General features: G+C 38.1%; 2 protein-coding genes across 2 annotated transcripts in view; both read left to right on the top strand.

The window, feature by feature from the left end:
- The window catches only part of ASCC3 (activating signal cointegrator 1 complex subunit 3), a 365946-nt gene that overhangs the window by 206381 nt on the left and 143572 nt on the right, over positions 1–15993 (top strand). Inside the window, exons 18-24 of the mRNA XM_045294314.1 lie at positions 1953–2117; positions 4872–4958; positions 5767–5943; positions 7051–7276; positions 10013–10167; positions 12986–13084; positions 15670–15838. Of these exons, the coding sequence (XP_045150249.1) occupies positions 1953–2117; positions 4872–4958; positions 5767–5943; positions 7051–7276; positions 10013–10167; positions 12986–13084; positions 15670–15838 (1078 nt within the window). The remainder of the gene's footprint in view (positions 1–1952; positions 2118–4871; positions 4959–5766; positions 5944–7050; positions 7277–10012; positions 10168–12985; positions 13085–15669; positions 15839–15993) is intronic.
- Positions 14060–15415, top strand: LOC101638814 (annexin A2-like). The gene is given in 1 exon segment (XM_013006797.3): positions 14060–15415. A coding segment is annotated over 1 exon segment (1047 nt). The 5' UTR covers positions 14060–14074; the 3' UTR covers positions 15122–15415.

The following is a 15993-nucleotide window of genomic DNA, read 5'->3' as shown; positions in this document are numbered from 1 at the left end:
GGGTAGCAGCGCTTCTCATGCGCTCTACAGTTGTGTGGTCCACGTGGCTCAGATTCTCAGATCTTCTGTTTAGACCTGTTTTATGCACTGATTACTTCCTAATTACAGATAAAATCCAATAGTTAGCTAATGGAAACATTATTTCACCATCATCATAGATAATCACTAGTGTCAAAATAAGTAAAGTTATAGTTCTCCATTTACTGCAAATTCATTATATATTCGTGTGGTATCAGAGCAGGTGCCTCTCTGTATGTAAGTGTGTGTGTGTCTCTTTTCCTGTAATTTGACTATGGGAATTGAAGCTGAAGACTTAGGAGAGGGTGGAGGGGGAGGGTCTGGAAAGTAGTAGCAACAGGTACTTTTAAAGCTGGTAATCTGAAACCACTGGATTTTTATTCTTAGATTTAGTCTAAATAGGATTCAACTCTCTGTCTTCTCATTGAAACATCTGACAAATCTTCAAATGGATCTTGTGTTATATTGGCCAAAGGCTTTTTTTTTTCCATTATGAAATATAGGTTCATGAAAACCGGTGTATTTATACATTTTAAAGAATGTGGCACTAGCTATCTCATTTCATATATGGGCTTTGTCTAAATACTAACACTATGAAAACATTCTGAAGAGAGAAAAAATACAACATCTCTTCATAAGTCAATTCAAATCTTGGAACAAAATAAACACATCAATTGTTTCAAAGTTCTAAGATCAGAAGCCATTTTTGTAAAAATTTCCATCCAATATATTTTTTTAATTTTTTAATCACTTTGGGGGGCTCTTACAGCTCTTATCACAGTCCATACATAATCCATTGTGTTAAGCACATTTGTCCATCGGCTTTCTTCACTATATTTTGCTTATGCACCCATTTTGTCTTCATCGATCGTGTCGGGAACGTGTATTATACAAAGTGATTTTTTTCCTTCCGAATTACATGGTTTAGCTGCCTGGGTAGTCAGAGAATTTTTAGTTCTTTCAGCTCTTCTGTTTTCATTTTGGCACTCAATATTTATGTGTAGCTACACAATACAAATTAACTAACATAGGACAAGTGGTTTATGGTTTAATGGTTTAAACATATCTGTATGGTTTAATGATAGAGGATTGATAAACTGTTTTCACATGAGCCTGACGTATGTAGTATATCACTTATACCAAAATTTAAGCCTTTTGAATCTGTCTTATTTTCTAGAGCTACTCTTTGTTGTCTCGTTTTTTTCTGGCTTTTAAATTTAATGTTGCAGTGGTTTGTGCCTGATTAAACTGCTATGAAAATTGAAGTACAGACAATGAGGGCATACATCACTTGTTTCTGAAGTATTTTTTAACTCTCTCCCTTTTTAAAGATCACAGTTCACTTTCTTACCAATGCAGCAGAGCTTGACCTTCAGTATTTGATGTGCGTACACAAAGATAGACACATACATGGATACAGGTGCAGGTGTATATGTGAACACACAAAGACATCATACTGACTAGAATGTGTGTTACTATCTTATGTTCAAACCCATCAGTGCTAAAGGAAGATTTACAGTCTCAGAAACTCTAAAGAGTGCTCTTCTGCCTGTAAGAACACTATGAGTTGGAATCAACTTGATGGGAGGGGAATCTATTTAATGTGGGAGAGAGAAGACGATTGTTGTTTTCACTTTATTCTTATATCTGAGTTCTGAAATCTTAGAAGTTATGACCATATAAACATTTTAGATTAGAAAATCTTACAGATACCTGAAGATAACATATAGACTAGTAATTTTAATTAACTTTTAAAGCTTCTTTATTATGGTATCTCCTTAGTTTATAAAATATACTTCTTTAAATACTATGATTAAAAATTAGCCCATCTTAAGTATCACCTCAACAAAAATTTCAATTACCATAAAAATTTATGGTTGCAAATGATAATTCTCTATAAAAAGATATTTAAGTGTTTTTTGTTCCCCCTGTAGATGGACCCAGCATTAGAAAAACATCGAGAACAGTTGGTCATTGAAGTTGGACGAAAATTAGACAAAGCTCGTATGATTCGTTTTGAGGAGCGAACTGGATATTTTTCTTCTACTGATTTGGGTAGAACCGCCAGCCACTATTATATTAAATACAACACCATTGAGGTATTGTGCAGAGTTGATCAAATTAAATAACGTGCTCGTTATTAGAAGCAAAGACTTCCTGGCCCTCAACATACATTATTAATGCAAAATATTAAAATCAATGCATTCAACAGTGCACTTAACTTCCATGAGTCAACAGCACACACGCAGTAAAGGGAAACAAGATTTTAAGGATAGCTGTATGTTACTTATATCCACTGTATATTCTGTGAACTAGAATGCTATGCGCTGTGGACATGGTGTGAACACGACATGAAAAGTTTATAGGAGCCCCTACCCTTGCCACCTCTGCTTCTGGCAGAGCTGAAGGAATGGATGGCTGTGGCGGCAGCACAGGCTGAGGGCAGTCACAGGAGTTGGGAGAGAGGCAGCAAGCAGACAAGTAGCAGCGTACCCAGGCTCCCCCACTACACCTCCCACCTGAACAGCAAGAGCAGAATTTTTAACAAGAGGAGAACTTCTTTCCCTTAAAAAGAATGAAAGAAACCTCCTGAGACCATAGATGTATAGGTAATGAAACATTGCCCGAACAGATATTGAGCAGCACGTAACTATTTTAAGAACCCTGTTGCCATACTGCTTGAGGGGTACATCGCAATCAGTAGATACACCAAGTCTGAAATGGTGAAAGCATGTTCGTGAGCCTGTGGAATAAGTACCTGGATAATTTTAAGTGACTTTCTTGACTAAACAGTTAGGACTTAATTTCAATTTGTAGAGAAACACTGACTGACTAAGTGCTAGAAGGAGTAATACAATTATTAAGTCAGCCTGGTTGTCATATATCGGCAATTGAAGAGATTTGCAAGGAAATTTGACTGCACAATTTAGCCTCTCCTGTTGTCTTTGAATGTAGTTCTATGTGTAAGATGGTATGCCACTATAATTACATTTTATAAAGTACATGCATGTATTCCTGTAAGTTCACACACATTTATACATATGCATATATATATATAAATATATAAATACTCAAGAATCTTTCCTATGAGTAGACATTTTTAATTTGAAGACACATGGGTAAGGTAGGAAATGTGTTAAGATGGATTTTAGCCTTGAATTATTTAATAAGACAAAATGACGTTATAGAAATATTTTTAAATAGAATTTATTAAAAATGAATTTTTTTCAGAAATACAAATCCCTTGACCCCTGTGAACATAGGTTTTGAGCATGTGGTTTAGGTCCTTCATTGTCACACAGTGCCCCTACAGGACAGAGTAGAGCTGCCTCGGTGGGTTCTGAGGCCGTCCATCATTACAGAAGCCCAAGGTCTCATCTCTCTCTGGGTTCAAACTGCCGATCTGCTTAGCAGCCCATTTCCTAACCCACTACACCACCAGGCTCGCTGTGGTCAGGATCATCTGGATTATTATTATTATTAATTTATATCCTTTGAAGTTCTATTGGTGCTGTCAGGTAAGCATTGGACTTCTATCATCAAGGATGATGGTTCAAACCCACCAGCTTCTCCAAAGGAGAAAAATGAGACTGTCCGCTCCTATAATGATGTACAGCATCAGAAACCCTATATAGGTTCTTTAAGAGTCAGAATTGACATAATTAGGCAATGGTTTATTTTAAAAAACCTTTGCACTTGGCTGCTAACTGCAAGTGGTACCCAGTTGTGCCACAGAAGAAAAGGCCTGCAGATCAACTTCCATCCAGATTAAAACCCTCCAGGGCAGTTGTACTCTGTAACAAACTCTGCAGCCAGGAGCTGAATCCACGAAGAACAGCAGCAACAGCACGGGGGTTAACCAACTCAATGTCACTGGGTCGATTCCGACATGGTGGTTAATGGGTGTCAGAAAACATCTTTCTGTCCTTATAAACTCTCTCCCATTACTCACCAAAGAAGCTTTGTACAGTGTTCTAGGGTTTTGCATTGCCTTTTAAAATATTTTATTTAACAACTTTCATTGGGTGATTTATCAGCCCATCACATTTTTCCTAGCCCTTCACTTTTTCTGTCACCCCAGATTAACCTTATCAGTCCAATTGGTAGTATGTTTACTGCCAAACTAGTTTTGTCTAGTTTCCATCTAGCTAATCCTATTCTTTCTTTAGCATTGGCTTTCTTAGATATTGGTTATTGCTTGTTTGTCATAATAGCCGATATTCTAACTTTCTACATACCTTTGCTACTAATACTGTGATAGATTTGCCAGGATCCTCAGCTTATGCATTTTAAGTTTTGCTTCCAATTTTTACATAATATAAATAACCTGAACCAGTAAAAGTAGGTGCTGGGTAGTTGACTGAAACTCATGAGAGCCACCTGGGTTTTCAGTGACTGAATTGTTTTGAAATGCATTGCCAAACCTTTCTTCCAAGGCACCTCTTGTGGGCTCGAACCTCCAGTTTTTAGAATAGCCGAACAGTTCATCCATTTGTAGCACTTAGGATAGGAACTCCATGACCAGTGCAGGGATGGTGAGTGGTACATATTTCCCATATGCTGAAAATTAGCAAAGACCAACATGTTATGATGAACATTTGTGCAGATCTCTAATGTTGGTTTTACTTCCCTCCTTTCCCTTCTAAAGTCTTTCCTAGCTGACTCCTTTTTAGTCTTACTATGATACATTTGATGATGTTTTTGAAGTAACCTTTTGGAATGCTACAGATGTTATTGTAAATTATTATTGTCTAGGGATAAAAGGCTCTTTAAGAATTTATGATTTATAGTCATGTTTTTAATTTCCAGTATTATACTGAACTATTTTAATAAAATATAACACTTATTTGTAGACTTTTAATGAACTCTTTGATGCTCACAAAACAGAAGGCGATATCTTTGCCATAGTGTCTAAAGCTGAAGAATTTGATCAAATCAAGGTAAGATTTATTTTGAAGCGTCAATACGTGTAACACATATACTTTGATGTATATATAAAAGCTCATAAGTTATTGTTATTCTTGATGCAGTATAGATGTATGTTCTTAATCAGCAGTATCCACTCTCCTAAATTAGATGCTGTCATGTGTTACATCATGCTTTTTTTCCAAGTCATATATAATGTAAATGTGTTGTACAGTAATGAGACTTTCAGGAAATAATAGTGTATACATTGTGTTTTATTTGCAATATGAGGTTCACTGAAGAAAATATAAAAGACATGCATTATTCAAACTTAGATGTGAATATTTCTGTATCAGTTATTTAATCTGATTAACAGTAAAAACTTTAATACTCTGAATTACAGTACTTCACAACTTTCAAATATGAATATGTTATACCATATAAAAATATATCACTGTAATGAATGCATTTGAAGATAATTCAAGTTTGCCCTAATCCATTTGGGCAGAGGTTTTACTCTGGTCAAATAAAAAATGAAATCTCATCAGTTGAAGGATGGTGAGGTCAGGGATTTAATTTTTGTGGTATATCAAATTTTTGTATGTCAATGGCAGCTTTAATATTGATGATGAATAATAAAATATGATTGTATGAGACAAGATACTTTTCATATTGTACTTTATTAGCTCAAAGTAAAAAATACTATTATTCAGCTATATAAAAGGAAAATGTTCAGTTACAGTAAATTGAAACTTTTAAAAGCTTGGATGTAGTTTAATGTAAATATGAAAGACTTTTTATAAATCTACCCAAATATTCCTATAAAAACGTTGATTTTTCCAGGTGAGAGAAGAAGAAATTGAGGAGTTAGATGCCTTATTGAACAATTTCTGTGAACTGTCAGCCCCTGGTGGTGTAGAGAACAGTTACGGGAAAATCAACATCCTACTTCAAACGTACATCAGCCGAGGGGAAATGGACAGTTTCTCTCTGATATCAGATTCTGCATATGTTGCACAAGTAAGACTTTTACTTCCTTTCTATTTCCTATTCTTTATTTCAGGGAATCAGAGAATTAGGTCATTCTGAGCATTGTGAATGTACTAAATTGTGATGTGCCACCAGTTTGCCTTTGTGTCTTAAAACGGATTTTGTTGACTTTGCTCATCTTTTATATAGTCTGGAGTATTAAATCAGGCTTGGGATGTGATTTGATGGTTATTTTGACTATTGTCTGATATTACTGTTGTTTTCATTATAAAGATCTTAATATACCAAGTATTTTTAATTCTTGTTATTTAAGGAGTAACTGATTTTATATTTTAATGGCAAAGTTTATGTCTTGCATTTTTTTAAAAAAGCAATGAATATTTAAAGCAAAAAAAAGTATTTGGAGGCTTTGTTGCATCCCTCAATTTGTTGAAAATATAAATAAATCTTTTTAGCTTATAAGTATGTCTCCTATCACCCATTCAGTATGACTTGACTCTAATTAAAAAAATAAAAATAAATTGATGCTTGGTGTCAGCATATCGATTCGAAGCCAGTTCTGAATGACACCAACAAAACTTGAAACTACCGTCTTCATGGATAAAATCCTGGAGTCATTGCAAACCAAAGTTTGTGGGCCCCAATAATATGGGTAGTGCGCTCATCAGAGCTTCCTTTGTCATCCTTCTCTTATTAAATTTTCCCCCTGTGTCCCCAAATCTTTCTTATATCACCTGGAAATAGCTGCTTACATTGAATCACCGGGCTGTCTGCCCAGGACCATCCTCAATGCTTACGTTCTAGGTGGTCTCAACAGCCTTTTCTGCACGCATATCCCCTGCCTTCCTGCTTGATTCCATTTAGAGAGTATAAGAGTGGAACTTCCTAAGAATTTGGAACTACAGTATTGCTACTCTTGGAGAATGAAATGGTAGTATCCATGTATAAAAGATGTTATTATTCATACAAAGAGTCAATAAGGATAATGAAAGTCATGTGAAAATAAACGTTGCCCCCCAAATTAAAGGATGATGCGTGACTTACATTTCTTTTGAAACTGAGGCTGAATTATAAATGTACTAGCAAGTTTAAAAGCACAGTGGACGTAACTACCAATTTCCCTTTCTTATTCTTCAGAATGCAGGTAGAATTGTCCGTGCCCTTTTTGAAATTGCTCTGAGGAAACGTTGGCCTACCATGACCTACAGGCTCCTGAATCTCAGTAAAGTTATCGACAAGAGGCTTTGGGGTTGGGCTAGCCCTTTGAGACAATTTTCAGTCTTACCACCACATATTCTTACAAGATTAGAAGAAAAAAATCTTAGTGTGGATAAGCTGAAAGACATGAGAAAGGATGAAATAGGTAAGAATATATTCAAAGTATTTATTGCACTATGGAAATAAAATATTCACTGGATATAAAAATATTAAGAATGTTCACATTACTTAAAATACATTTTTATCCTTTTAAATGATGTTTCTTTTGATTTATCTAACCCATCCATAGATATCTCCAGATTTTATGCAGTTGCTCCAATTAGCTATTAAAATGGAGTTTAGATGTCTAGCCCTTATTTGACTATTTTACAGATAAAAATAGATACATGAGCAATTACTGAATGAAATTGATTCACAATTGTTTTAATATTTAATTCATTTCAAAACCTTTTATTATGTATATAAGGAATATTATAGTAAAAGAAAAGGTGAACATTAATCTCTGCATATCTACAAAATGTCTAAAGGAACTTCATCCTTAACACATATATACATCTGTAAACCTAGTTAGTATCAGTGTGTACACTGCATTTGGTATTCTGCGTGTTTAACATAACACAAGCTAATATAAAAACAATCTCATATAGCCTAATGTTTCACTAACTAAATATATAACCCGTTGAATATATAATTGCCAAGCTGATGAGAAATGAGGGGTAGATTCCTGTTGGGAAAAGGTCTCACGATATGAAGGGAATCTGAAGTCTGTTTTTTATTTTTGCCGATGCAGAAGAAGAAAAACACTAACGTCCTTCTCACACCCCTTGCTAATGAATATGACTTTTCTAGCCCGTTGTCTCTGTTACTGCCATCAAACAGCCTAATCTTGATAGGTCTGGGTAAGAGAAGGTAGGGGAAGACACTGAAAGGATTCGGTTGTGAGTGATCGTTAACAGGACTAATTGGGATTGCCATCTGACTGGGTATAAATGAGCCATGTTAGATGCAGGAAAGTGGGTATCTCCCTACAACCAGGAGAGAAGAGCCTGGAGTGATTCTTTGGACTCCCAAGACCATTGCACACTGAACCTCCTTAATCCAGGAGATAGCTTTAACACCCTAGGAGTGCCAGCAGCAGAAGCAGGAACCAGAGCACGGTGGACTTCCCATCCCAGAGATGATAAAGCTGAGTGCTTTCCCAAGGGAAGTTGGCATGTGGAGTGATGTGCCTCCAGACACTTACTGGGGGAGCTAGAAGTGAGCACCTTTAGGCAGAGGTTTATGGGGAAATGGTGTGCCCTTTCGGCACTTCTTGGCTGCACTGGCACAGCTTTACACCATTGTTTGAGCAGGGCACAGGCAAACAAGCTTGAGAGGCCAAAGACTAGAGAGAGGCCTGCCTGCTGTGAAGAGGTTCTGAAGAGGCTGTCCTGTATGAATGACCATCTCTTCATCATTTAAAATTTGTTAACTACTAAAAACACACACACACATACACACAGGAGCCCTGGGGGCATAGTCAGTTACAAGTTGGGCTGCTAACCACAGCATCAGCTGTTCAAACCCACCAGGTGCTCTGTGGTAGAAAGATGAAACATTGTAATCTCATAGAGATTTACACCCTTAGAAACCTAAGGGGCAATTCTCTTATCTTACAGGGTAGCAGAATTTACTCTTTGGCAGTGAGGGATTTCGTTGTTGTTGTCTATTGTTAACTTCCTTAATCACTCCCATAATCAGGAGCATTGTCCATGAGTTCTGAGTGGGTACTGTAATTGAACCCCGCTCAGAAGTGAGGGTGCTGTGGAAAAGGACAGTTGGTGTTAGAATTGGTAGGAAGTTTAGAGCTTGAGTTTAGAGCTAAGTTTAGCCTCATAGAAATCTGCCTTGGGTGATACTGATGTGGACTTTCATTTTCCATTCCATGTGTGTAACTGGAGGAGGTCAGACACTATCCTCCCACATTATTCTTTGTTATACACACCCAAACAGAAAATTGTGAGTTATTAATAAGGGAAGTTGAGGTTACGCGCATTGAGGAAACATCTAAATATTTCATCAAACTCAGGAAGGCAGTTTTTGTTTCAAATATGGGTAAGTGTAAGATATTTAGATTTATTTATAAATGTTCTTTTTAAAACTTTTAAAAATCATTTTATTGGGGCTCATACAAATTCATCACAATACATACATCAATTGTGTAAAGCACACTTACACATTTGTTGCCCTTACCATTCTCAAAATTGGCTATTTTGAAACACTAAAATATACAGGCAATTTTGGTAAATTGAGATACAGTATATTTTCACTCATTGCTGTGTCTAGAGTGGAAAAATGTTTGTAATTGGACAACTTTTTTATACTTTGCTCCTTGACACTCCCATGCATAGCTACATTCAAGAATTTGACCCTTTATTAAAATGTATGCATAAGTGGTTAATTTTGTGCCAGAATGACCGTATTTTATGTGTTCAGGGAATAGGGTGAATAGGTGAGTTATGTTTCATTACTGAAGCAAATAGACCTCGAATAAGTTAATTTACAAAGTACTAAATATTCCTCTACAGTATTAATAAATTAACTAGAAGGAAAGTCTACCTGTTTCTAGTAATTTCAACACAATCCTTAAAGTCTTAGTAACTTTAAGAACCCTAGTAATAGCCAAAGAAACATTGCAACTGGTTTTCAGAGCTGTGAATTGCTAATTCAAGTTAACTATTACAAAATATTCAAACACGCCAGGTCAAGAATGTCAGTTATTCTACATGGCAAATCATAAAAACAAGCCATAAAATCGCCGCCGCAGTCCCATTTACAAGTCAGATTATACTGCTTTTCTTGTGTCTGTATGCATTTCTTCTATGTGATATTTTCCTTGCAGGTCACATATTGCATCATGTGAATATCGGTCTGAAGGTCAAGCAATGTGTCCATCAGATTCCTTCTGTTACAATGGAAGCATCCATTCAGCCCATCACACGAACTGTCCTCCGGGTGACCCTCAGCATCTCTCCTGACTTCTCATGGAATGATCAGGTAGAAGTGGAAAATACCTCTGTCTGTGCTATACAAAAATATACTTTGGACAGGTTCAGCTATACTCTATCCTGAAGGCCTCTTGAAAAGAACCTGTATTACTTTCAGAAGTAATTTAAAACATAGAAATGCTTTCTGTCATCATCAAGGAAAACATACAGTATGATATAATTATCTCAACCAATGAAGGCCCCCTAAGTTCTGTGCTGTCTAGTCAGTTTCAGCTCATAGCTGTTCCATGTACAAAGAATGAAACAGGGCTGCATCTCTGAGCCCAGTGTAGTACTCGGTGCTCTCACTGAGGGTCCTCCTTTTTTACACTGATGCTCTAGCTGTACCCAGCAGGATGGCCTTCTGCAGTGTCTCGTCTTTCTTGATAACATATCCAAAGTATGTGAGTCAGAGCATTTAGGAAACATAAAACTTCCACACTGTACGTTAGTGCGATGAATTCAACTTCAGAGGAACTGTGCCGTATTAGCTTTATCTTCTTTCATGTTTCCTGTGTTATCCTCACTTTTGCCATCTCTGTTGACTTTGTCATATTGGCCTACAAAAACTCACTATTCGCCATGCTTACAGAACCATTTTAAAATCTTAATGCCTCTCAGATTGCCATCTCTCCTTTTTTCTTTTTTTAAATCATTTGACTTCTATAAAGCTTGTACTGCATTTTCCTCCACTCCCTAATCACTTGTCTGGCTAGACCAGAGGATGTACACTGGTACAGATAGGAACTGGAAATACAGGGAATCCAGGCCGGATGATCCCTACAGGACCAGTGGTGTGAGTGGTGATACTGGGAGGGTAGAGGGAGAGTGGGTTGGAAAGAGGGAACTGATTACAAGGAACTATATGTGACCTCCTCCCTGTGGGGGACAGACAACAGAAAAGTGGGTGAAGGGAGACGTCAGACAGGGCAAGATATGACAAAATAACAATTTATAAATTATCAAGGGCTCATGAGGGAGGGGGGAGCGGGGAGGGAGGGGAAAAATGAGGACCTAATGCCGGGGGCTTAAGTGGAGAGGAAATGTTTTGAGAATAATGAGGGCAATGAATGTACAAATGCGCTTTACACAATTGATGTATGTATGGATTGTGATGAGTTGTATGAGCCCCTAATAAAATGATTAGAAAAAAAAAAGAGTACTTTCTCCATGACCATGGGAGAAGTAAATTGCAGTACGCTAATGCTGGCTGCACGTGGATATTGCAAGATTGAGAGGAACATTTTCTCTCTTGTTGGCTCTGAGCAAAGTCCTTGTATCTTTTCAGCACCTGTAAGCTAGGCATTCCGGGGAGATCTCCAGGGCAGAGTCTTCCCCTGGGTGTAGGAGTTTCTCAGTAGAGGGCTCCCAGGTCCAAAGGGTGCCCTCCAATTCAAGCTCTGTTTTCTTCGTGGTAGCCTGTCCTCCTCTGCTTCTCTCTTATTTTGTCTCTTGTAAGATAAAAACTGTTGGCAGATCACACCCCCTTACATCCATCAAGGTTGTGACAGAATTAAGTGTGTGACATCCTAACTTTAATCATCTTATTGGTTTATAACATCATAGGAGATCATTACATAACACCTCACACTACATCATTACATAACCCCCAGGCATTGAGGCTCATGGCCCAGCCAAGTCGACATGTTTTTTGGAAGGACACAATTGTATCCATGACAGGAGACTATTAGCTGCACAAATGGAAGATTTGACTCAAACTGACTCAAGCAACAAGGAAATGTATTATCTGGCACAATGAACAAGCCTTAAGGACGATTGAGTTCTCTGTTGTATAACATGGTCCCATGTCCAGGGTCGTTTTACCTCTGCTCTGCTAGGACTGTGAACAGTTCCCTAAGTATTTTCCCTAATTCCATGCTTATAGTTGGCAGAGGGTAGAAAATACACTCATTTCACAGCCCAAAGGATGGACTTATATGTCCTTCTCCACAGTCTATTTTGACCATGTTCTTGTCTTGCCCACAAGCTATTGTCCTGAGAAAGCCCAAAGCTGATTGCCTTATGAAAAATTATCCCAAGAGAGTCAATATTGCCTGAAATGAATACAAAGGAGAGATGAATATTGAACAAGACTGAGTTTAGGGGAAATTTTAAGAACTAGAAATGAATCGAAATATTGTATATGTAATGGAATTTAACAACAAAGGGTCTATTAATTCACTGCTATAACATAGTTGAATACTGACAATATCATGGTAAATAAAATAAGTCATTCAAAGAAAACCCATATTTTATGATTCCATTTACGTGAAATACCCAGAAAAACCAAGTCTGTAGAGAATGCTGGATCTCTGGTGACATAGAGGGTTATGAGCTGGACTGCTAACTACAAGGTCAGCAGTTCAAACCCACCAGTCACTCCACTGGAGAAAGAGAGGCTTTCCTTTGTAAAGATTTATAACCTCAAGAACCCAAAGGGGCAGTTCTGCATTGTCATTAGGATGGCTGTGAGTTGAAAAGTATTCTGGGATACCAAGCTGAGTTCCGTTCGTGGAAAACAGAGATATACTTGTGATTTGGGGCTTCCTAGGAGGAGGAAGTAATGATAATGGGAAGTGGAAGTAATAACTAGTAAGGAAAATTTATTTTAGAGTGATGAAAATATTTAAAACTAGCTTCTGATGATGGTTGCACAACTCCCTGAGTATATATAGTAAGAACCACTGAACTGGATACTCTAAATGGTTGAATTTTATATCCTGTAAAATATGTGGCAGAAAGGCTGAGAGAGATGGGCATAAATACAACAGTGTGTCACCCTTTTGAGTTTTGATATGCATAGTGTTAGGATGCCGTTTCTCTTCTAGGTCCACGGGACAGTGGGAGAACCCTGGTGGATTTGGGTTGAAGACCCTACAAATGACCACATTTACCATTCTGAGTACTTTTTAGTTCTGAAAAAACAGGTAAATATTATCCTATTATGTTATTATCAAATGAGAAAATACTACTTAAATGATTTTTTTGGTTTTTACCTTATTCCCCTTAATTTTATAGTGCCATTAAAACACATTTTGTTTCTACTTGAATCTAAAAGAAAATATAAGTGAAATGGTTATTACTGATTCATTCCATGTGATCTTAGCTTGAGAAATTAAGTGTAATTATCATAGTTTGCAGCATGGTTTCTTGAAGTGTAGTGGGGAATATGTACAACAGGTGGGATAAATAATTTTAAAGAATATTAAAATGCACAAGGAAAATGGCGTTCCTTTATGAATCCTTCTCTAAATTCCAAGGGAAAGACTCAATTTAATGCTATCATGTCTTTAATGCTTTATTTGTAATTTTTCTTTCACCAAAAAGAAAGCAAGCTTCAGACTGACAAATTTGGATGGGCTGCAATCGATTTTCATAGCAAGGTTTTATTTTCATTGCATTTGTCTTCATGATAGCTTTCTATTTATCCGTAGAGAAGTGAGTGAGTGTGAGAGAGAGAGAGAATGTGTGTGTGTGTCTGTGTGTGTTTGTGTGAGCGCGCGCGCGCGCACTCAGCTGCACACATCTAAGCAGTGGCTGACAGATGGGAGTTGAATGGTCTTCTTTTTTCTACTTAAGGTAGTGATAGAGTTTAAAGAAAAAATATAAGTAAGTATATAGTGATTGATGGTCTAGGTGAAAGATAAGACTGTCTACTCCCATGAAAATTTTGTTTCAAAAGTCTTCTATCAGGTTGCTCTGAGTCAGAATTGACTCGGCGGCAGTAGCTATGGGTTTTTTTATTTGAATATAGTAAAAATAATTAAGTTATTAAATGAATGAAGTTTAGGAAAATCTGATGATTCAAATTAGTAACCTGTCGACACATGATAATATGCATCTATAAATAATATTAAGTAAGGCTCTGCATCTGGGGACGCTAGCAGCTCTCGGCTCCAGGCCCAGCTTCTTTCAAGATGTCTACTGTCCACGAGATTCTGTGTAAGCTCAGCTTGGAGGGCGATCACTCCGCACCTCCAAGTGCATACGGGTCCGTCAAGGCCTACACCAACTTCGACGCTGAGCGGGACGCTTTGAACATTGAAACAGCCATCAAGACTAAAGGTGTGGATGAGGTCACCATCATCAACATTTTGACCAACCGCAGCAATGAACAGAGACAAGACATTGCCTTCGCCTACCATCGAAGGATCAAAAAGGAACTTCCATCAGCCCTGAAGTCAGCCTTATCCGGCCACCTGGAGACGGTGATTTTAGGCCTATTGAAAACACCTGCTCAGTATGACGCATCCGAGCTGACAGCTTCCATGAAGGGGCTGGGAACCGATGAGGACACCCTCATACAGATCAGATGAGGACACCCTCATACAGATCAGATCTGCTCCAGGACCAACCAGGAGCTGCAGGAGATCAACAGAGTCTACAAGGAGATGTACAAGACTGACCTGGAGAAGGACATCGTGTCGGACACATCCGGCGACTTCCGCAAGCTGATGGTCGCCCTGGCGAAGGGTAGGAGAGCAGAGGACAGCTCTGTCATTGATTATGAACTGATTGACCAGGATGCCCGGGATCTGTACGACGCTGGCATGAAGAGGAAAGGAACCGATGTTCCCAAGTGGATCAGCATCATGACCGAGCGGAGCATGTGCCACCTGCAGAAAGTATTCGAGAGGTACAAGAACTACAGTCCTTATGACATGCTGGAGAGCATCAAGAAGGAAGTGAAGGGAGACTTGGAAAATGCTTTCCTGAACCTGGTCCAGTGTATCTAGAACAAGCCCCTGTACTTTGCTGATCGACTGTATGACTCCATGAAGGGCAAGGGGACCCGTGATAAGGTCATGATAAGGACCATGGTCTCCCGCAGTGAAGTGGACATGTTGAAAATCAGATCTGAATTCAAGAGAAAGTACGGCAAATCCCTGTACTACTACATCCAGCAAGATACCAAGGGCGACTACCAGAAAGCGCTGCTGTACCTGTGTGGCGGGGACGACTGAAGTGCGAGAAGTTCCCAGGGCCCTAGACGGTGCTCCCACCATCTCCAGCTAACAGTTTTAGGAAACGCGCTTGCGACTAACAGCCCCAAGCCCGTCCCTCTGAGGATGACATCAGCAATGCCCCAGCACCCCTGCTTATTCTAGTGGCCTGGCTTTCCCAGCTTCTCTCTCCTTTCAGCCAAAGAAATGAACATTCCAAGGAGTTGGAAGTGAATTCCATGATGTGAAACGCTCTGCCTGTTGTGTACTGTGTCATAAACAGATCAATAAACTGCATTTGTATGTCAGAAACAACTAAAAAAAATAATATTAAGTAAATGTAAATTTTACTGTTACATCAGTTGCCTTCAGAATGTAATCATTTATGAGTTTCTGAATGTAATCATCTGTGAGTTTCCTAAGTAAAGCAGTTGCTTAGAAATCCACGATACTTTTGGTTTTTAGGACCTCTTGCTGAAGAATGCCATTGTTTTAATAATAGACTAATTAAAACTTTTTGATACTAGAGTATCCGTATTCATTTTCACCTTTTTTTTTTTTCATATTAGGTCATTAGTAAAGAAGCTCAACTACTAGTATTTACAATCCCTATTTTTGAGCCTTTGCCTTCCCAGTACTACATCCGAGCTGTGTCTGATAGATGGTTAGGAGCCGAGTCTGTGTGTGTTATCACCTTCCAGCACCTGATTCTGCCCGAGAGACACCCTCCTCATACAGGTAGGTAACGGGTGAGGTGATAGCTTGACTCAGCCAGTCCCCAAATGTGTTGTTTTAATTGCTACTGAAACTGTGTGAGTGCCTCAACGACATTAGTATTGTTTAAATATACATCAAAATCTTAACTTGTCAGTGTAGTTTGAAAAAAGACTCTT

Source organism: Echinops telfairi, unplaced genomic scaffold, assembly GCF_000313985.2.
Source record: "Echinops telfairi isolate 266 unplaced genomic scaffold, ASM31398v2 ScPeMD7_3533;HRSCAF=4204_0, whole genome shotgun sequence".
In the NCBI taxonomy this organism is placed as follows: Eukaryota; Metazoa; Chordata; class Mammalia; order Afrosoricida; family Tenrecidae; genus Echinops; species Echinops telfairi.
This window is presented reverse-complemented; position numbering and strand designations above follow the sequence as displayed.